The sequence below is a fragment of the Schistocerca cancellata genome, chromosome 6 (assembly GCF_023864275.1).
Source record: "Schistocerca cancellata isolate TAMUIC-IGC-003103 chromosome 6, iqSchCanc2.1, whole genome shotgun sequence".
Lineage (NCBI taxonomy): Eukaryota > Metazoa > Arthropoda > Insecta > Orthoptera > Acrididae > Schistocerca > Schistocerca cancellata.
This window is the reverse complement of record NC_064631.1, coordinates 690,377,302-690,401,243: the sequence shown is the minus strand read 5'-3', so window position 1 is coordinate 690,401,243 and position 23,942 is coordinate 690,377,302. Positions and strand designations below refer to the sequence as shown.

At 46.4% G+C, this 23,942-nt stretch overlaps 1 protein-coding gene and 1 pseudogene across 1 annotated transcript in view; both read left to right on the top strand.

Annotated features, from left to right (window-relative positions):
- Window positions 1-233: 233 nt before the first annotated feature.
- LOC126088479 (glutamate receptor ionotropic, delta-1-like) overlaps window positions 234-23,942 on the top strand; it is an 87,245-nt gene continuing 63,536 nt past the window's right edge. Inside the window, exon 1 of the mRNA XM_049906620.1 lies at window positions 234-512. Within this exon, the coding sequence (XP_049762577.1) occupies window positions 234-512 (279 nt within the window). The remainder of the gene's footprint in view (window positions 513-23,942) is intronic.
- LOC126089906 (5S ribosomal RNA) lies at window positions 14,155-14,272 on the top strand (annotated as a pseudogene).

The following is a 23,942-nucleotide window of genomic DNA, read 5'->3' as shown; positions in this document are numbered from 1 at the left end:
CTTTGATCGCTGGAATCTTACACCGTACTGCCTATTCAAGTGGTTCTAAGAAAGTTTATTTGCAACAGCTAACTCTTGCCACGCATAGAACTGTGTGTATTAATTTCCTCCCTTTAGCTTAGTCGTGACCAAAGTCTCTCTTTATTTTATGTTTCCTATCTTCACCTGCGACTGCATTTCAGTCTCCGATTCACATACGTGGACTTCTTACGCTGCAGTGCGCCAGGGCCGAGATGATGAACACGTCGACGCGCTGGCTGGTGTGGAGCACTCAGGAGCCGGACGAGAGGCTGCAGGTGCGGGTGGACAGTGACGTCACGTGGGCCACGTGGCGCGTGCGCGGGGGCGACGCCGTGCTGTGGGGGCTGATCCGCCTCCACCCCGGCTGGCCGCTGGCGCGCTGGCCCGTGGGGCGGTGGGCGCCCGCCGCCGGCCTCCAGTACGACAACCGGAGGCTCCAGTGGGTCGCCAAGAAGAACCTGCAGGGCCTCGCGCTGGGCGCCGCGCTGCCGGTACGTAACCCGACCTCGCCCAACCAAACTCCTGCCTCCGGTCGAAACAGCTGTAGTCAGATTCCAAACTATCATCTACACTACTGGCCATTAAAATTGCTACATAACAAAGATGACGTGCTACAGACGCGAAATTTAACCGACAGGAAGAAGATGCTGTGATATGCAAATGATTAGCTTTTCAGAGCATTCACACAAGGTCGGCGCCGGTGGCGACACCTACAACGTGCTGACACGAGGAGGGTTTCCAACCGATTTCACATACACAAACAGCAGTTGTCCGGCGTTGCCTGGTCAAACGTTGTTGTGATGCCTCGTGTAAGGAGGAGAAATGCGTACCATCACGTTTCCGACTTTGATAAAGGTCGAATTGTAGCCTATCACGATTGCGGTTTATCGTATCGCGACATTGCTGCTCGCGTTGGTCGAGATCCAATGACTGTTAGCACAATATGGAATCGGTGGGTTCAGGAGGGTAATATGGAACGCCGTGCTGTATCCCAACGGCCACGTATCACTAGCAGTGGAGATCTACATCTACGTCTACATCTACATGACTACTCTGCAATTCACATTTAAGTGCTTGGCAGAGGGTTCATCGAACCACAATCATACTATCTCTCTACCATTCCACTCCCGAACAGCGCGCGGGAAAAACGAACACCTAAACCTTTCTGTTCGAGCTCTGATTTCTCTTATTTTATTTTGATGATCATTCCTACCTATGTAGGTTGGGCTCAACAAAATATTTTCGCTTTCGGAAGAGAAAATTGGTGACTGAAATTTCGTAAATAGATCTCGCCGCGACGAAAAACGTCTTTGCTGTAATGACTTCCATCCCTACTCGCGTATCATATCTGCCACACTCTCTCCCCTACTACGTGATAATACAAAACGAGCTGCCCTTTTTTGCCCATCAATCCCACCTGGTAAGGATCCCACACCGCGCAGCAATATTCTAACAGAGGACGAACGAGTGTAGTGTAAGCTGTCTCTTTAGTGGACTTGTTGCATCTTCTAAGTGTCCTGCCAATGAAACGCAACCTTTGGCTCGCCTTCCCCACAATATTATCTATGTGGTCTTTCCAACTGAAGTTGTTCGTAATTTTAACACCCAGGTACTTAGTTGAATTGATAGCCTTGAGAATTGTACTATTTATCGAGTAATCGAATTCCAACGAATTTCTTTTGGAACTCATGTGGATCACCTCACACTTTTCGTTATTTAGCGTCAACTGCCACCTGCCACACCATACAACAATATTTTCTAAATCGCTTTGCAACTGATACTGGTCTTCGGATGACCTTACTAGGCGGTAAATTACAGCATGATCTGCGAACAACCTAAGAGAACTGCTCAGATTGTCACCCAGGTCATTTATATAGATCAGGAACAGCAGAGGTCCCAGGACGCTTCCCTGGGAAACACCTGATATCACTTCAGTTTTACTCGATGATTTGCCGTCTATTACTACGAACTGCGACCTTCTTGACAGGAAATCACGAATCCAGTCGCACAACTGAGACGATACCCCATAGGCCCGCAGCTTGATTAGAAGTCGCTTGTGAGGAACGGTGTCAAAAGCTTTCCGGAAATCTAGAAATACGGAATTAACTTGAGATCCCCTGTAGATAGCGGCCATTACTTCGTGCGAATAAAGAGCTAGCTGCGTTGCACAAGAGCGATGTTTTCTGAAACCATGCTGATTATGTATCAATAGATCGTTCCCTTTGAGGTGATTCATAATGTTTGAATACAGTATATGTTCCAAAACCATACTGCAAACCGACGTCAATGATATAGGTCTGTAGTTCGATGGATTACTCCTACTACCCTTCTTAAACACTGGTGCGACCTGCGCAATTTTCCAATCTGTACGTACAGATCTATCGGTGAGCGAGCGGTTGTATATGATTGCTAAGTAGGGAGCTATTGTATCAGCGTAATCTGGAAGGAACCTAATCGGTATACAATCTGGACCTGAAGACTTGCCCCTATCAAGTGATTTGAGTTGCTTCGCAACCCCTAAGGTATCTACTTCTAAGAAACTCATGCTAGCAGCTGTTCGCGTTTCAAATTCTGGAATATTCCATTCGTCTTCCCTGGTGAAGGAATTTCGGAAAACTGCGTTTAATAACATCGCTTTAGCGGCACAGTCGTCGGTAACAGTACCATCGGCACTGCGCAGCGAAGGTATTGACTGCGTCTTGCCGCTTGTGTACTTTACATACGACCAGAATTTCTTCGGATTTTCTACCAAATTTCGGGACAATGTTTCGTTGTGGAACCTATTAAAGGCACCTCGCATTGAAGTCCGTGCCAAATTTCGCGCGTCTGTAAATTTTAGCCAATCTTCGGGATTTCGCGTTCTTCTGAACTTCGCATGCTTTTTCCGTTTCCTCTGCAACAGCGTTCGGACCCGTTTTGTGTACCACGGGGGATCAGTTCCATCTCTTACCAATTTGTGAGGTATGAATCTCTCAATTGCTGTTGCTACTATATCTTTGAATTTGAGCCACATCTCGTCTACATTTGCATAGTCAGTTCGGAAGGAATGGAGATTGTCTCTTAGGAAGGCTTCTAGTGACACTTTATCCGCTTTTTTAAATAAAATTATTTTGCGTTTGTTTCTGGTGGATTTGGAAGAAACGGTATTGAGCAAAGCTACAACGACCTTGTGATCACTAATCCCTGTATCAGTCATGATGCTCTCTATCAGCTCTGGATTGTTTGTGGCTAAGAGGTCAAGCGTGTTTTCGCAACCATTTACAATTCGCGTGGGTTCGTGGACTAACTGCTCGAAATAATTTTCGGAGAAAGCATTTAGGACAATCTCGGAAGATGTTTTCTGCCTGCCACCGGTTTTGAACAAGTACTTTTGCCAACATATCGAGGGAAGGTTGAAGTCCCCACCAACTATAACCGTATGAGTGGGGTATTTATTTATTACGAGACTCAAATTTTCTCTGAACTGTTCAGCACCTAAATCATCGGAGTCTGGGGGTCGGTAGAAGGAGCCAATTATTAACTTAGTTCGGCTGTTAAGTATAACCTCCACCCATACCAATTCGCACGGAGTATCTACTTCGACTTCACTACAAGATAAACCAGTACTGACAGAGACATACACTCCACCACCAATTCTGCCTAATCTATCTTTCCTGAACACCGTCTGAGACTTCGTAAAAATTTCTGCAGAACTTATTTCAGGCTTTAGCCAGCTTTCTGTACCTATAACGATTTCAGCTTCTGTGCTTTCTATTAGCGCTTGAAGCTCAGGGACTTATCCGCATGACTGTAACGGATCGTGCAGCCACGTCTCGATCCCTGAGTCAACAGATGGGGACGTTTGCAAGACAACAATCATCTGAACGAACAGTTCGACGACGTTTGCAGCACCATGGACTATCAGCTCAGAGACCATGGCTGCGGTTATCCTTGACGCTGCATCACAGACAGGAGCGCCTGCGATGGTGTACTCAACGACGAACCTGGGTGCACGAAGGGCAAAACGTCATTTTTCGGATGAATCCAGGTTCTGTTTACAGTATCATGACGGTCACGCCCGTGTTTGGCGACATCGCTGTGAACGCACATTGGAAGCGTGTATTCGTCATCGCCATACTGGCGTATCACCCGGCGTGATGGTAAGGGTTGCCATTCGTCACACGTCTCGGTCACCTCTTGTTCGCATTGACGGCACTTTGAACAATGGACGTTACATTTCAGATGTGTTACTACACGTGGCTCTACCCTACATTCGATCCCTGCGAAACCCTACATTTCAGCAGAATAATGCACGACCGTATGTTGCAGGTCCTGTACGGGCCTTTCTGGATACAGAAAATGTTCGACTCCTGCCCTGGCCAGCACATTCTCCAGATCTTTTAGCAAGTAAAAACGCCTGGTCAATGGTGGCCGAGCAACTGGCTCGTCACAATACGTCAGTCAGTACTCTTGATGAACTGTGGTATCGTGTTGAAGCTGCATGGGCAGCTGTACCTGTACACGCCATCCAAGCTCTGACTCAATGCCCAGGCGTATCAAGGCCGTTGTTACGGCCAGAGGTGGCTGTTCTGGGTACTGATTTCTCAGGATGTATGCACCCAAATTGCGTGAAAATGTAATCACATGTCAGGTCTAGTATAATATATTTGTCCAATGGATACCCGTTTATCATCTGCATTTCTTCTTGGCGTAGCAGTTTTAATGGCCAGTAGTGTAGTAACCTGAAGGTGCTACTGCACAGAGGAGCTGTTACCTGATATGGATTCTAAATGGGCAGGGATCCATTAGTATCTGGCCTGACAGACAATGGCGCGTAAGAAACGTGAATTTGGTTGTTAGCTTCAGAGAAGATTGCATCTGCAGCAGATTCCTCGAGCCTTGTGCGTTAGTGATTCGTCTATGACGGCAAGCCTCGACACGAGGGGTTGCTTTCAGTTAAAACACATTCTACCGAAGTCATACACTGGCGGAAGTGGGAAGCGTTACAGATACTGAATCATTGAACTATCATTCCGTTCGTAATTGATGTCCATCATCAATATTAGGAATTTTTTGGCATGCCTGAGACAAATGGTGTGTCAGTTCATGAAGATTGCTGGCTGGAAGCTGGTATGAAGATTTACGTCTATTTATTCTACATCCAAATCTACACCTATACTCCGCAAGCCACCTGACGGTGTGTGGCGGAGGGTATCTTGACTACCTCTGTCGGTTCTCCCTTCTATTCCAGTCTCGTATGATTCATGGAAAGAAAGATTGTCGGTATGCCTCTGCGTGGGCTCTAATCTCTCTGATTTTATCCTCATGGTCTCTTCGCGAGATATACGTAGGAGGGAGCAATATACACTCCTGGAAATGGAAAAAAGAACACATTGACACCGGTGTGTCAGACCCACCATACTTGCTCCGGACACTGCGAGAGGGCTGTACAAGCAATGATCATACGCACGGCACAGCGGACACACCAGGAACCGCGGTGTTGGCCGTCGAATGGCGCTAGCTGCGCAGCATTTGTGCACCGCCGCCGTCAGTGTCAGCCAGTTTGCCGTGGCAAACGGAGCTCCATCGCAGTCTTAAACACTGGTAGCATGCCGCGACAGCGTGGACGTGAACCGTATGTGCAGTTGACGGACTTTGAGCGAGGGCGTATAGTGGGCATGCGGGAGGCCGGGTGGACGTACCGCCGAATTGCTCAACACGTGGGGCGTGAGGTCTCCACAGTACATCGATGTTGTCGCCAGTGGTCGGCGGAAGGTGCACGTGCCCGTCGACCTGGGACCGGACCGCAGCGACGCACGGATGCACGCCAAGACCATAGGATCCTACACAGTGCCGTAGGGGACCGCACCGCCACTTCCCAGCAAATTAGGGACACTGTTGCTCCTGGGGTATCGGCGAGGACCATTCGCAACCGTCTCCATGAAGCTGGGCTACGGTCCCGCACACCGTTAGGCCGTCTTCCGCTCACGCCCCAACATCGTGCAGCCCGCCTCCAGTGGTGTCGCGACAGGCGTGAATGGAGGGACGAATGGAGACGTGTCGTCTTCAGCGATGAGAGTCGCTTCTGCCTTGGTGCCAATGATGGTCGTATGCGTGTTTGGCGCCGTGCAGGTGAGCGCCACAATCAGGACTGCATACGACCGACTCACACAGGGCCAACACCCGACATCATGGTGTGGGGAGCGATCTCCTACACTGGCCGTACACCACTGGTGATCGTCGAGGGGACACTGAATAGTGCACGGTACATCCAAACCGTCATCGAACCCATCGTTCTACCATTCCTAGACCAGCAAGGGAACTTGCTGTTCCAACAGGACAATGCACGTCCGCATGTATCCCGTGCCACCCAACGTGCTCTAGAAGGTGTAAGTCAACTACCCTGGCCAGCAAGATCTCCGGATCTGTCCCCCATTGAGCATGTTTGGGACTGGACGAAGCGTCGTCTCACGCGGTCTGCACGTCCAGCAGAACGCTGGTCCAACTGAGGCGCCAGGTGGAAATGGCATGGCAAGCCGTTCCACAGGACTACATCCAGCATCTCTACGATCGTCTCCATGGGAGAATAGCAGCCTGCATTGCTGCGAAAGGTGGATATACACTGTACTAGTGCCGACATTGTGCATGCTCTGTTGCCTGTGTCTATGTGCCTGTGGTTCTGTCAGTGTGATCATGTGATGTATCTGACCCCAGTAATGTGTCAATAAAGTTTCCCCTTCCTGGGACAATGAATTCACGGTGTTCTTATTTCAATTTCCAGGAGTGTATACTACTTGATTCCACGGTGAAGGTATGTTCTCGAAACTTCAACAAAAGCCCGTACCGAGCTACTGAGCGTCTCTCCTGCAGAGTCCTTCCACTGGAGTTTATCGATCATCTCCGTAACCCTTTCGCGATTACTAAATGATCCTCTAACGAAGCGCGCTGCTCTCCGTTGGATCTTCTCTATCTCTTCTAACGGATCCCACACCGGCGAGCAGTATTCAAGCAGTGGGCGAACAAGTGTACTGTAACCTACTTCCTTTGTTTTCGGACTGCATCACCTTAGGATTCTTCCAATGAATCTCAGTCTGGCATCTGCTTTACCGACGATATCCCACGCATGCTCTGTGCGTGACAAATCAGAGGACTGGGCAAGTCAATCAAGTATCTGCACCTTCATCAAGGCGTTTTTGGTGCGAACTACAGTGTTGGATATTCCTTTATCCTGCTGGAAAATGCCATTTGGTTCCTTGATCATGAAGGATATCACAACAGAGCTTACGATTGTTGTCTCACGTTGCCTCTCTTCAGTGATTACCAAATCGACCCTGTTGTCAAATCCAGTAGTTCCCACAGCACGGTTCGAGAAAGGTTTGGGTCCCAAGAAGTCGCTACTTCCTCTGACTCGTCACACGATCGTCTGTGGACTCGTTGGTGTCGATATCACCGTCGCAGACAGAAGCGAAACTCATCGCTGAACACCACAGAATGACACTCAGCCTCCCAGTTACGTCATGCTCTACGCCGTGCAAGTCCTTGTTATCTCTGACACGGTGTCAGCCGTAAGCGACACATGACAACTAGACATCTCAACCCACTAATACACTCCTGGAAATTGAAATAAGAACACCGTGAATTCATTGTCCCAGGAAGGGGAAACTTTATTGACACATTCCTGGGGTCAGATACATCACATGATCACACTGACAGAACCACAGGCACATAGACACAGGCAACAGAGCATGCACAATGTCGGCACTAGTACAGTGTATATCCACCTTTCGCAGCAATGCAGGCTGCTATTCTCCCATGGAGACGATCGTAGAGATGCTGGATGTAGTCCTGTGGAACGGCTTGCCATGCCATTTCCACCTGGCGCCTCAGTTGGACCAGCGTTCGTGCTGGACGTGCAGACCGCGTGAGACGACGCTTCATCCAGTCCCAAACATGCTCAGTGGGGGACAGATCCGGAGATCTTGCTGGCCAGGGTAGTTGACTTACACCTTGAAGAGCACGTTGGGTGGCACGGGATACATGCGGACGTGCATTGTCCTGTTGGAACAGCAAGTTCCCTTGCCGGTCTAGGAATGATAGAACGATGGGTTCGATGACGGTTTGGATGTACCGTGCACTATTCAGTGTCCCCTCGACGATCACCAGTGGTGTACGGCCAGTGTAGGAGATCGCTCCCGACACCATGATGCCGGGTGTTGGCCCTGTGTGCCTCGGTCGTATGCAGTCCTGATTGTGGCGCTCACCTGCACGGCGCCAAACACGCATACGACCATCATTGGCACCAAGGCAGAAGCGACTCTCATCGCTGATGACGACACGTCTCCATTCGTCCCTCCATTCACGCCTGTCGCGACACCACTGGAGGCGGGCTGCACGATGTTGGGGCGTGAGCGGAAGACGGCCTAACGGTGTGCGGGACCGTAGCCCAGCTTCATGGAGACGGTTGCGAATGGTCCTCGCCGATACCCCAGGAGCAACAGTGTCCCTAATTTGCTGGGAAGTGGCGGTGCGGTCCCCTACGGCACTGCGTAGGACCCTACGGTCTTGGCGTGCATCCGTGCGTCGCTGCGGTCCGGTCCCAGGTCGACGGGCACGTGCACCTTCCGCCGACCACTGGCGACAACATCGATGTACTGTGGAGACCTCACGCCCCACGTGTTGAGCAATTCGGCGGTACGTCCACCCGGCCTCCCGCATGCCCACTATACGCCCTCGCTCAAAGTCCGTCAACTGCACATACGGTTCACGTCCACGCTGTCGCGGCATGCTACCAGTGTTAAAGACTGCGATGGAGCTCCGTATGCCACGGCAAACTGGCTGACACTGACGGCGGCAGTGCACAAATGCTGCGCAGCTAGCGCCATTCGACGGCCAACACCGCGGTTCCTGGTGTGTCCGCTGTGCCGTGCGTGTGATCATTGCTTGTACAGCCCTCCCGCAGTGTCCGGAGCAAGTATGGTGGGTCTGACACACCGGTGTCAATGTGTTCTTTCTTACATTTCCAGGAGCGTAGTTCTTGTCCACCCTTTAGCCTAGTGCCACTAACAGTTCTGGTACTTCATTAACACTGGCCCATTTTTTGCGTCTTGCTTCAGCGAGAGGCTTTCGCCATGCTTTACCTGAAATATCAAAAGAACATGCGTTGTGTCTCAACAGATATCCTCTGTGATGCTCAATTATTGTCCTCAAACTTATACAAATGTGAGAGCACATGTGAGAGGTGGTACGCCAGCCGGTAATTTTCACATCTTTTGTGGATCTGAGAAGCAATGACTAACCAGAAGCAGACGACGTCAAAATCTTCGTTGCTGGGAACGCTGGATTCCTAATCTGCAGGAGGGCAGTCAGACACTCATGGAAATGTAACTTTTACCACTTTTCTCCCAGTCGTCGCTTTCTTTTTGCAGAAAATACACTCCTGGAAATAGAAAAAAGAACACATTGACACCGGTGTGTCAGACCCACCATACTTGCTCCGGACACTGCGAGAGGGCTGTACAAGCAATGATCACACGCACGGCACAGCGGACACACCAGGAACCGCGGTGTTGGCCGTCGAATGGCGCTAGCTGCGCAGCATTTGTGCACCGCCGCCGTCAGTGTCAGCCAGTTTTCCGTGGCATACGGAGCCCCATCGCAGTCTTTAACACTGGTAGCATGCCGCGACAGCGTGGACGTGAACCGTATGTGCAGTTGACGGACTTTGAGCGAGGGCGTATAGTGGGCATGCGGGAGGCCGGGTGGATGTACCGCCGAATTGCTCAACACGTGGGGCGTGAGGTCTCCACAGTACATCGATGTTGTCGCCAGTGGTCGGCGGAAGGTGCACGTGCGCGTCGACCTGGGACCGGACCGCAGTGACGCACGGATGCACGCCAAGACCATAGGATCCTACGCAGTGCCGTAGGGGACCGCACCGCCACTTCCCAGCAAATTAGGGACACTGTTGCTCCTGGGGTATCGGCGAGGACCATTCGCAACCGTCTCCATGAAGCTGGGCTACGGTCCCGCACACCGTTAGGCCGTCTTCCGCTCACGCCCCAACATCGTGCAGCCCGCCTCCAGTGGTGTCGCGACAGGCGTGAATGGAGGGACGAATGGAGACGTGTCGTCATCTGCGATGAGAGTCGCTTCTGCCTTGGTGCCAATGATGGTCGTATGCGTGTTTGGCGCCGTGCAGGTGAGCGCCACAATCAGGACTGCATACGACCGAGGCACACAGGGCCAACACCCGGCATCATGGTGTCGGGAGCGATCTCCTACACTGGCCGTACACCACTGGTGATCGTCGAGGGGACACTGAATAGTGCACGGTACATCCAAACCGTCATCGAACCCATCGTTCTACCATTCCTAGACCGGCAAGGTAACTTGCTGTTCCAACAGGACAATGCACGTCCGCATGTATCCCGTGCCACCCAACGTGCTCTAGAAGGTGTAAGTCAACTACCCTGGCCAGCAAGATCTCCGGATCTGTCCCCCATTGAGCATGTTTGGGACTGGATGAAGCGTCGTCTCACGCGGTCTGCACGTCCAGCACGAACGCTGGTCCAACTGAGGCGCCAGGTGGAAATGGCATGGCAAGCCGTTCCACAGGACTACATCCAGCATCTCTACGATCGTCTCCATGGGAGAATAGCAGCCTGCATTGCTGCGAAAGGTGGATATACACTGTACTAGTGCCGACATTGTGCATGCTCTGTTGCCTGTGTCTATGTGCCTGCGGTTCTGTCAGTGTGATCATGTGATGTATCTGACCCCAGGAATGTGTCAATAAAGTTTCCCCTTCCTGGGACAATGAATTCACGGTGTTCTTATTTCAATTTCCAGGAGTGTATCTGATCGAGCTCTGCTCTCAGCTGGTTCTAAAACTTATGGACTAGAGAAATTCATCCGTCGTATTCGAAATTAATAAATAAAAACTGTTCTACAATCAACTTGTTTATTTGAAAGCGTTTTTACAATATTAGCTTTCGCCTAGCTCTAGAAAATACACAGGTGCACCTGTCTACTAGAACTACCAGAAAGCCAGAGAGCGATAGACAGGTAGGAATATATTTTATAAATAGCTAAGGCGATATTCTTACATGTCGATGCAAAATATTAATGTAGCAGCTGAAGGCTGCTCCATTGATTTCTTAGTTCATTACACGCGGAATGAAAGTTATTATTTGTAGAAAACAGCCGCCTGTGGATGTTACAACGGTCTGATGTACCAGTATATGCTACATGAGTTGTGCGCTGTAGTGGCGGCACTTTGAACAGTGGACGTTACATTTCAGATGTGTTACGACCCGTGGCTCTACCCTTCATTCGATCCCTGCGAAACCCTACATTTCAGCAGGATAATGCACGACCGCATGTTTCTACATCTACATCTACATCCATACTCCGCAAGCCACCTGACGGTGTGTGGCGGAGGGTACCTTCAGTACCACTATCGGTTCTCCCTTCTATTCCAGTCTCGTATTGTTCGTGGAAAGAAGAATTGTCGGTATGCCTCTGTGTGGGCTCTAATCTCTCTGATTTTATCCTCATGGTCTCTTCGCGAGATATACGTAGGAGGGAGCAATATACTGCTTGACTCTTCGGTGAAGGTATGTTCTCGAAACTTTGACAAAAGCCCGTACCGAGCTACTGAGCGTCTCTCCTGCAGAGTCTTCCACTGGAGTTTATCTATCATCTCCGTAACCCTTTCGCGATTACTAAATGATCCTCTAACGAAGCGCGCTGCTCTCCGTTGGATCTTCTCTATCTCTTCTATCAACCCTATCTGGTACGGATCCCACACTGCTGAGCAGTATTCAAGCAGTGGGCGCACAAGCGTACTGTAACCTACTTCCTTTGTTTTCGGATTGCATTTCCTTAGGATTCTTCCAATGAATCTCAGTCTGGCATCTGCTTTACCGATAATCAACATTATAAGATCATTCCATTTTAAATCATTCCTAATGCTTACTCCCAGATAATTAATGGTATTAACTGCTTCCAGTTGCTGACCTGCTATTTTGTAGCTAAATGATAAAGGATCTATCTTTCTGTGTATTCGCAGCACATTACACTTGTCTACATTGAGACTCAATTGCCATTCCCTGCACCATGCGTCAATTCGCTGCAGATCCTCCTGCATTTCAGTACAATTTTCCATTGTTACAACCTTTCGATACACCACAGCATCATCTGCAAAAAGCCTCAGTGAACTTCTGATGTCATCCACCAGGTCATTTATGTATATTGTGAATAGCAACGGTCCTATGACACTCCCTTGCGGCACACCTGAAATCACTCTTACTTCGGAAGACTTCTCTCCATTGAGAATAACATGCTGCGTCCTGTTATCTAGGAACTCTTCAATCCAATCACACAATTGGTCTGATAGTCCATATGCTCTTACTTTGTTCATTAAACGACTGTGGGGAACTGTATTGAACGCCTTGCGGAAGTCAAGAAACACGGCATCTACCTGTGAACCCGTGTCTATGGCCCTCTGAGTCTCGTGGACGAATAGCGCGAGTTGGGTTTCACATAACCGTCTTTTTCGAAACCCATGCTGATTCCTACAGAGTAGATTTCTAGTCTCCAGAAAAGCCCAATGTTGCAGGTCCTGTACGGGCCTTTCTGGATACAGAAAATGTTCGACCGCTGCCCTGGCCAGCACATTCCCCAGATCTCTCACCAATTGAAAACGTCTGGTCAATGGTGGCCGAGCAACTGGCTCGTCACAATGCGCCAGTAACTACTCTCGATGAACTGTGGTATCGTGTTGAAGCTGCATGGGCAGCAGCACCTGTACACGTCATCCAAGCTCTGTTTGACTCAATGCCCAGGCGTATCAAGGCCGTTATTACGGCCAGAGGTGGTTGTTCTGGGTACTGATTTCTCAGGATCTTTGCACCCAAATTGCGTGTCACCTCTCCTGTGACACCACTGTGGTGCCAATGTCGAACAGGAAGACGCTTGTACACACATGGCTCGTGCCTCTATGAAATGCCTGCGTGGTGTTGGAGTTGGCCAGCAAGATCTCCAGATCGGTCCCAATAGAACATGTGCGTGTCAGCTGGGGCATCTACTCCGGCCCAGTGTCACTACGCAGGATATCAAGTATGCACACTTGTGGGCCAGCTTGCTTTGGGAGAAGATGCAGCGGCTTATCCCACCCGAATTGGTACACGCACCACGCCATAGGGTGTGCAACGTCATACTGATAAGTGGGATCATACTTCCAGTATGTTTGTAAATCTGAATCAGTTTTTTAATTACTGCAATAACATCACACACGCTCCCAACCCGTGAAGTTTCATTTCGTTTCCTCCCCTCCATCGGTGTACTTCACTTTTTTTCTCAGGCACTTGATAAAAGAAAAAAACTGTCTGACATAACAACGCGCAACCTTAAGCCAATGCTCCAAGAAAGATGAAATTTGGAAATTTTGACATTCAGCCCCGCTGCTCATATTTCCTTGTCGAACCGAAATCCAGCGTAAACCAATGGTTCCAGAAACCTGAAATTTGGTGAGAATGTTCCTTATGTGACTTAGACGCCCGCTGAGAAAAGATTTTTCTAAATACAGCCACTCAATGCCATAAACAGGGGTTCTAAATTCTGTTCGCGTATAAATACCCATTCTAAGCTATTTGTCATAGAAACTTGAAAATCTGTCAAACATTAGTTACATAACGTAAGCATTGACTAACAAAAGATTTTTCAAAATTCAACCTCAAGGGAATAATATGGGTACGAAATACGTATTTAAAATTGCATTCCACACCTAGCATCCCGAGGAACTAAATAAAAATGCGGGTGCACTGTTGACCCTTAGAAGAAAATAATTACACAGCACGAAAGTAAACAAGAGGTAGTAACGGAAGAAGAAAGTCAGTTGTTCACGAAGGGATACTGTAAAAAGCTGGGCGTACAAAATGAGACTTATGTATACTAATAATGTAGTAAAGTATATGATCTTGTGTCTTTGTTTTGTCCAGTTTGCAACCGCATCTTCTACTGAATTTCCTTATTCGTAGTCAGTATAGTTTAGCCGGTCAGACACAGAGACAGTAGTAGGAAATGTATAGGGTTTAACTGCGAAGGTGTTCGATAAACGGCTGTCCGAATTTATGTATACTAATAACGTACTAAGCCAACGGCCTTGCCGCAGTGGTAACACCGCTTCCCGTCAGATCACCGAAGTTAAGCGCTGTCGGGCTGGGCTAGCACTTGGATGGGTGACCGTCCGGTCTGCCGGGCGCTGTTGACAAGCGGGGTGCACTCACACCTTGTGAGACAAACTGAAGAGCTGCTTAATTGAGAAGTAGCGGCTCCGGTCTCGGAAACTGACATACGGCCAGGAGAGCTGTGTGCTGACCATATGCCCCTCCACATCCGCATCCAGTGATGCCTTATAGGCTGAGGATGGCTTGGCGGCCGGTCAGTACCGTTGGGCCTTCATGGTCAGTTCGGGAGGAGCTGTTTTGGTTTTACAGTGTACTAAAGTATGTGATCTTATGTGTTTGTTTTGGTTTGTCCAGTTTGCAACAGCATCTTCTACTGAATTTTCTTATTCGTAGTCAGTATATTTTGGCCGTCAGATACAGAGACAGTAGTAGAAAATGTATAAGGTTTAACTGACAAGGTGTTCGATAAACGGCTGTCCGAATTTCTCTAAATTTTACACTTGCGCTTCGTGTATGACTCTACAGAAATATTTACTCCATTTACTGCTGTCTATTCAAGATTCACCATCCAATAGTACTCCCATCAGCAGTTCCCATAAAATCGCTCCCGCCGTCGATCACATCGCCAGCGACTGACGACACGTGCCGCGAAAGTCTTCGACATCACCGTAGCTCAGAATTAACTTCCAGTTTCCACCAGTTCTGCCCGAAGTTTGCCGTTGGGCAAATGTCGCAACGGCAAATCCCTTCCAAAGTATTTCTAATTGGAACTCCTGCCCCACTACGGGGGCGCGGTTCTTTCCGTCCCTTTACGACAGACCTGCACCTACCTGTGAACATTGTCTCAGCAGAAAGCCGAGTGAAACCTACTGTACTTCGACGTAAGCCAGGCTGCAATTTAAGTCACTAATCTACGTTTCGGGAGAAAGTTCTCACACAAATGAAAGATTGGAAATTTTGTCCTCAATTAATATATTCTGAAACTTAGGTGAACAAGTGTCACTGCCAAGCCCGTGCTAGTCTTAACACAGTCACTCAATCCCTTTCACTCACGTTTGCAAGTTTATGGTGTTGCATTTCCCGAAATCGTAATAGCTACAAAAATACGGATTGTTTTCGATTGAGAATGCTCGCCAAATATTGAAACGTCCCCTTTCAAAAATTATACATGACTGTGCTTAAACTGACACACAATATTTTTAGCGCAACGCAATCTGACTTTCAGAAATCCCTACAAAATAATGGCCCTGACTAACATTAACCTATACGTTTCACAAATCACTTACCTCACAAAAATCTTCGTTACTCGAACTACTGCAATACAGCGAGCGCCACTACTGCCAGCTAAATAAAAGATTCAAACTACGGAAGGCACTAACTACTGATAGGCATAGTTAGAAAATGAAAGATTTTAACAGAGAACAAACAATGCATTTACCTTAATAGTGTTCAAAAGTCATAATGTATATAGCAGTTCATGATATCCAGTATTACAAATTTCAAAACTCCATCTCTCTCCTCACATCCACCACTGCTGGCGGCTCACCTCCAACTGCGCAACGCTACGCGCTGTTAACATCCAGCTGCCCAACACTACAATAGCCAACAACAATGCAAACCAGCCACAGACTGCACACAGCCCAGCCAGTGATTTTCATACAGAGCGCTACGTAGCGTTGCCAATAAGAAAACATAAACAGCCTACTTACAATATTAAGCCTGTCGGTACCAAATGCAGTCACAGTTTTTAGCCTTTACCTGCTCAATACGCCACGCGGAATATATGTCTTTTCTCGTCACAAAAATTCACTTAAAAATTACGAAATTTCTACACGCCCATCGGAATAATTATGCCGTCACTTTACCACACTTTTGATGTATGAAACACTGCTAGATCCGGCAACTCATCGTTTCCATCGGAACTACTACTACACACGTCCGAACTGTTTCATGGCTAGGCTCCCACTCTTCTCTAGAATACTCTAAGTCTTCTCTACCAGCAGAGAAAGGCGCGCGAAGAATATTGCTTTACCATTGGTCAGTTTACTCAACAGCCGATAGCACAACAACATTCTCCCGCGTCAATCCGCGCTTTTCACCAATAACCAATTGCAAAATAGTAAACCTGACGACTGCACTTTTTACCGAGGCAATTATCTAATATGCTGAAGTTTTGCTTATGCCTAAAGTTATTTACTATTGTTATTTATACCTGAATTAACTTTCCCTTTACCATAAACATACTTTACAAATCTATTCTACAAAAATTCCCTTTGTCCATATCCATACTTCTTCGAAATGTTCCCACACTAAATCCTACTAGATAACTCGCTAAACCATTATATTCATATTAACCTTAAACCACACTCACGCATCATTCATACAGCTAAAACACATTTATAATATTTTACCTAGACAAAAAGACACAATAACATATTACGAAAATACTAGAACAGTTTATGAAAAACATTCTATTACTTTAGTGCCTCTAGTGGGCACAATCGAAACTAAAATCACAGTCTCCCTATCCAATATTGTCCTCTATCGGCTGATACATAAACTACGTGCGCGTCCAGTTTCGCGTCACCAACTGTCACTACCCAGCTCTGAGACACATCTCCCACTTAACCGCCTCCAAGGCAGGATCGTTATACGGCGCTACGCCTCACCATAACCATCTCGCCTAGCATGTGGTTGAGAACAGCTAATTCTAAGAAAGGCAGGACTTCATGCTTTACCTGTACAGATGGTGAATGAACAGTAGAAAAAAGACCTCATAAGAAAGCAACGGCAAGAAGTAACAAATAATTTGAACAGACAATGTAATTACTGTCCAAGGGGAAAATTTTATATTTTGCTAGGGAAAATCATTGGAAATGTTTTGTTTCATCAGCAATAAAGTTTAGCTGAGAAACGAAGGACGTTCTGTCGTTCCACTAACAGTTGCTAAACGGCACTCTTTTGATGAATTAAATGTTGACATCCTCGTTTTATAACCAGTCAAGCAGTATGAATGTAGCACAGTGTTTCATACTCTCACTTCTGGAAGAAGTCATGGTTAGGCTTGCACGGTGACCATTGAGAGCTTGGAACATCACTTAAATTAGAAATGCAGACTTGTTCTGAAATCTATGAGAATACAATAGCATCACTGAAGACTGCTGTATTACATGGAGTTGATTTTGTTGTATCTGATGGGCAGTTAACAAAAGACAGTGTTCAAGTAACCTATCGTGACTTCCATATCTGTCTAGCTATGAAAAAAGAGCAGCATTTCGAACAACACGATATACTTTAGGAACCTTAAGGCTCTCACATTGGAACAGGTCCATATGCTACAGGTGTATCGTCGTGAAGAAGGAAAAAACAGAAATCCTAAGTTTCTTACGGCGATTTGAAGGAACGTCAGCCTTTTCCAGCTCTTCAAGAAGTACTACAAATAATAGAGACACATGTGGGAGTCATTGTTGAAATTCAGTGGACAGTGTAAATTATGGATAGGACTTACGAGTTTGTTGATCCATTTAATCACAGCATAGTGAAGAAATTCAGGAATGAGAACTTAAACATAGTGGCTTCAAAAGATAATACAAAGAAGATCACGTCACAGAATAATCTTCAACTCAGTTCATTGACTTTAGTTATAAGTTAAATCACATCACAGATCAGATGCTGAATAATACAGGTACTGACGAAATAAAACTAAGAGGCTTCACCTAACGTTTCCAATCATTGTTCCTAGTTAAATAAATATTTTTTCCATTCGCGCACTAAGTACATGGTCTAGTCAAATTCTTTGACTTCCCTTGCGTGGCCCTGGCATACAGACAGTTTGTATGTATAATTAGGTGGTTTATCGGTTTTGTAAAGTAGGAATGGAGGACACTGCATCTTGGAGGTGCCACCTAATTTTACCACAAGTGACATTTTTCTCTGACTATTAGACTGTCCTTCATAAGTACTGAAGTATGGTATTAACTTCATTTATATTATTTCTTTTGGGTAGATACAAAGCACGAAGTGCGCTTCTGGACAGATTTGTTTTGAACAAACGTGTTTCAGTTCTAGTATGAATGATGTACAATCTTAAACGTTTGAATTTCATGATAAGAAATGGAACCATAGCAAATATAAAACGTACAGCATATGAAGGCCTCCATGACAGCCAATATTTTGTTCCTTCTCTGGAGTAACCTGAAACAGGTGCATCTCTGGCACACATTTTGTTTCATTTCGGAATTGTATGAGGTGCCAGAGTTAAGCAGAGCGTCTTGTATAATGTAAATGTGATGAATGGCGGTGTGGTGGAGGCCAAATTCCAATAAAGAAATGAAAAGAACATTGGCGCCCAGCTGGAAACTACGCTGGGAAAGTAAATAAGTAGATACATTTACATGTGTATGTTATTCTCAATGGCTATACTACGACACATTTCGTTAATTTCTATTTACAAAAAAAATGAAAGTGTGAATAAATTACTGAAACATGAGTCCACTAGAAACTACGCGTGAAGAAATTATATTACAAATTTAGAAAAAAATATAGCATCATACAAAATTTCTACACATAAAGTGCACAGTAGCCATTGATAGTTATATTACTTATATTTAAGTGGTTGAACATCACATTTAATACTAGCGCATCCTACTGGCGTGCCAGCCGGAGTGGCCGTGCGGTTCTAGGCGCTACAGTCTGGAACCACGTGACCGCTACGGTCGCAGGTTCGAATCCTGCCTCGGGCATGAATGTGTGTGATGTCCTTAGGTTAGTTAGGTTTAAGTAGTTCTAAGTTCTAGGGGACTGATGACCACATCAGTTAAGTCCCATAGTGCTCAGAGCCATTTGAACCTACTGGCGTGGCAGCAACACGCAGCCGATGTTGGAATGGGAATTCCTACATTAACCAACTCACGGATAAAAAAAAAGTTCTGACCTGTATCTGGTATCAAAAACACTAGATGGTCCACATCTCCCTCGTCATTGCATAAATCACATAATGGAGAATGCTTCAATCCTATTTGGGACAGGTGGGTTTGAAATTTCGTGCGATTTAAGTGCAAGTGCGTAATCGATGTTGTTTGTTTGTCATTGTGAAAGGTACCACTGTGCCGTGAAAACCACAAAAAAAATGTTACTGTTCCTGATTGCCTGTTTGTAGCGACTTGGGGTGCCATTGTTAAGAAACACTTTACCAGTAGACAACGAGCGCTTCAGATGTCGAAATGTTTTTTTTTTTTCCAATTGTACTCCGAGATAGAAAATTGAGAGCCATTCATCAGCGTATATACACTGACGGAAAAAAAAATCAGAATACCTAGGAGTTGTGCGATATAAACGAATGTCGGTAGGCGTCTTTCTGCAACTGAAAGATGTCTATTGAAATTTCGTGCCAGTCACACAAGAAATACACTTCAGTGCCACAATGAGGACCGAGCGAGGTGGCGCAGTGGTTAGGCACTGGACTCGCATTCGGGAGGATGACGGTTCAATCCCACGTCCGACCATCCTGATTTAGGTTTTCCGTGATTTCCCTAAATCGCTCCAGGCAAATGCCGGGATGGTTCCTTGCAAAGGGCACGGCCGACTTCCTTCCCCACCCTTCCCTAATCCGATGAGACCGATGACCTCGCTGTCTGGTCTCCTTCCCCAAAACAACCAACCAACCACAATGAGGAGGCAAATTAGGTTTACTTTAAATACACGCAGTAACGGTTGTGAGCGTTAGTTATATTTGAGATGTCCGAGGCTCGTGGTCTTGCGGTAGCGTTCTGGCTTTCCGCGCATGGGGTCCCGGGTTCGATTTCCGGCGGGGTCAGGGATTTTCTCTGCCTCGAGATGACTGGGTGTTGTGTGTCTTTCATTATCATTTCAACCTCATTCACTCGTAAGTCGCCGTAGTGGCGTTAAAGAACTTGTGGAGCGGCGGCCGAACCGCCTCGCGAGGGGTCTCCCGGCCACCAATGCCATACGCTCATTATTATTATCTTTGGTGAACTGATCATCATCATTTAAGACTGATTATGCCTTTCAGCGTTCAGTCTGGAGCATAGCCCCCCTTATACAGTTCCTCCATGATCCCCTATTCAGTGTTAACTTTGGTGCCTCTTATGATGTTAAACCTGTTACTTCAAAATCATTCTTAACCGAATCCAGGTACCTTCTCCTCGGTCTGCCCCGACTCCTCCTACCCTCTACTGCTGAATCCATGAGTCTCTTGGGTAACCTTGCTTCTCCCATGCGTGTAACATGACCCCACCATCTAAGCCTTTTCGCCCTGACTGCTACATCTATAGAGTTCATTCCCAGTTTTTCTTTGATTTCCTCATTGTGGACACCCTCCTGCCATTGTTCCCATCTACTAGTACCTGCAATCATCCTAGCTACTTTCATATCCGTAACCTCAACCTTGTTGATAAGGTAGCCTGAATCCACCCAGCTTTCGCTCCCATACAACAAAGTTGGTCGAAAGATTGAACGGTGCACAGATAACTTAGTCTTGGTACTGACTGCATTAGCTTTGCTACACCTCGCTTCCAGTTCTTTCACCATGTTGCCATCCTGTGAGAATATGCATCCTAAGTACTTGAAACCGTCCACCTGTTCTAACTTTGTTCCTCCTATTTGGCAATCAATCCGTTTATATTTCTTTCCCACTGACATTACTTTCGTTTTGGAGATGCTAATCTTCATACCATAGTCCTTACATTTATGATCTAGCTCTGAAATATTACTTTGCAAACTTTCAATCGAATCTCCCATCACAACTAAGTCATCCGCATATGCAAGACTGCTTATTTTGTGTTCACACATCTTAATCTCACCCAGCCAGTCTATTGTTTTCAACATATGGTCCATAAATAATATGAACAACAGTGGAGACAGCTTGCAGCCTTGTCTTACCCCTGAAACTACTCTGAATCATGAACTCAATTTACCGTCAAGTCTAACTGCTGCCTGACTATCCATGTAAAGACCTTTAATTGCTTGCAAAAGTTTGCTTCCTATTCCATAATCTCGTATAACAGACAATAACTTCCTCCTAGGAACCCGGTCATATGCCTTTTCTAGATCTATAAAGCATAGATACAATTCCCTGTTCCACTCATAACACTTCTCCATTATTTGCCGTAAGCTAAAGATCTGGTCCTGACAACCTCTAAGTGGCCTAAACCCACACTGATTTTCACCCAATTGGTCCTCAACTAATACTCGCACTTTCCTTTCAACAATACCTGAGAAGATTTTACCCACAACGCTGATTAAAGAGATACCTCTGTAGTTGTTACAATCTTTTCTGTTTCCATGTTTAAAGATTGGTGTGATTACTGCTTTTGTCCAGTCTGATGGAACCTGTCCCGACTCCCAGGCCATTTCAATTATCCTGTGTAGCCATTTAAGACCTGACATTCCACTGTATTTGATGAGTTCCGACTTAATTTCATCCACCCCAGCCGCTTTATTGCACTGCAATCTGTTGACCATTTTTTCCACTTCCTCAAATGTGATCCTATTTCCATCATCATTCCTATCCCATTCTACCTCGAATTCTGAAACATTACTGATCGTATTTTCACCTACATTGAGCAACTCTTCAAAATATTCCCTCCATCTGCCCAAGGCATCCACAGGATTCACCAGCAGTTTTCCTGACCTGTCCAAAATACTTGTCATTTCCTTCTTACCTCTCTTTCGAAGACTGCAAATTACACTCCCGAATGGTTTTCAAGCAGCTTGACGCATAGTCTCCAACCTGTTTCCAAAGTCTTCCCACGATTTGGTGAACTGATATTAGTCAAGAATGCTTTTAATGTGACAAAGACGCCATTATCAACACCTCACTGAGCTTGAACGAGGTCGTGTAATAGGGCTACGAGAAGCTGGATGTTTCTTCTGCGATACTGCAGAAAGACTTGGACGGTCGTCATGAGAATGTACCGTCGTAAGAAGAACGGGTTCCAGACGGCCGCGTGGAGCTACCGAGAGGGAAGACCATCGTGTTCGGTACATCGTACTGTATTTGCAGCAGTTTGAGCAGCAGTTGGCACCACAATGAAACAACGAATTGTTAAAAATCGGTTACTTCGAGGACAGCTCCGAGCCAGACGCCCTGCAGCGTGCATCCTATTGACGCGTCCGTGTCATTGACCCCAAACCACCGCCAACTGTGACTTCAGTTGTGTCTGGCGAGAGCTCACTGGAGGGCAGGGTGGAGATCTGTTGTGTTTTCTGGTGAAACCTAGTTCTGCCTCTGTGCCAGTGATGGCCGTGTGATGTGTAGTCCGGCCTGCAACTAACCTGTCTCCATGCTGACTCATCGCACCTGAAACGTCCCCTTAGAAAAATCTGTGAATGACAGTGCTGGTAAACCTCTTATGTCATTTGATTGTCAAACAGCTGAGCAGAACTGAACGTACTCAGACATTTCTCTCTTTATTTATTCTGATCAACACTAAACTGAGACAATATTTTTAGCGCAACGCAATCTGACTTTCAATAATCCCTACAAAAGAATGGCCCTGACTAACAATAACCTACACCTTTCATGAATCACTTACCTCACAAAAATCTTCGTTACTCGAACTACTGCAATACAGCGAGCGCCAATACTGCCAGCTAAATAAAAGATTCTAACTACTGAAGGCACTAACTACTGATAGGCATAGTTAGCAAATGAAAGATTTTGGTAGAGAACAAACAATGTATTTACCTTAATCATGTTCAAAAGTCATCATATATATATCAGTTCATGATACCCAGTGTTAGAAATTTCCTTTTTTTGACGGACACACGTCCAGATCGCCCGTTCTCAAAATTCTGCCATCTCTCTCCCCACATCCACAACTGCTAGCGGCTCACCTCCAACTGCGCAACGCTACGCGCTGTTCACATCCATCTGCCCAACACTACAATAGCAAATATTCCAACAATGCAAACCAGCCACAGACTTCACACAGCACAGTCAGTGATTTTCATACAGAGCGCTACGTGGCGTTACCAACATAAAAACCTAAACAGCCTACTTACTCAGCTACACCTGGAGTTAAAGTCTAGGGTTCGATTTCGTATGACATCAGGAGCACTCTCGTGTTTATCCGACGCACCCTAGCAGCAAATTTGTAAGTCAGTCTGGTGATTCGGCCTGCTGTGCTGCCATTCGTGAGCAGCGTTTCAGGGGGTGTTTTCCAGTAGGTTAACGCTCGGCCACATGCAGCTGTTCTACAGGGTGTCTGCATGCTGCCTTGGCTTGCTCGATCGTTAGATCTCTCTCCAATCGAGCACATGTGTGATGTCATCGGGCGACAACTCCAGTGTTATCCACAACCAATTAACCATCATTGCACTGAGCGACCAAGTGCAACAGGCATGGAACTCCATCCCACAAACTGACATCCGGCACCTGTATACCACAATGCTTGCACGTTTGCAAGCTTCCACGGTCTTGCGGCTACACCGTTTATTAATGTATCAGCGTTTCACATTTGCAATGGATTACCTCGCCCTTACATTAACCTGTGATCCTGCAATGTTAATCACTTAAATATATTATCTAGACACATGTATTCCCGAAATTTCATTACTCTACATTAAGGGGGAACGTCGATGAAAAACACACACTATTTCAAAAAATGCACCAAATCCACAGTTTTGGAGATATGGCAGTGAAATTTTGTACCGCGCTTTACCTGAAAGTAACACATTTACATATAAAATCCTTAGATTACATATCTTCAACTTTTTTTTAATGAAATTTGA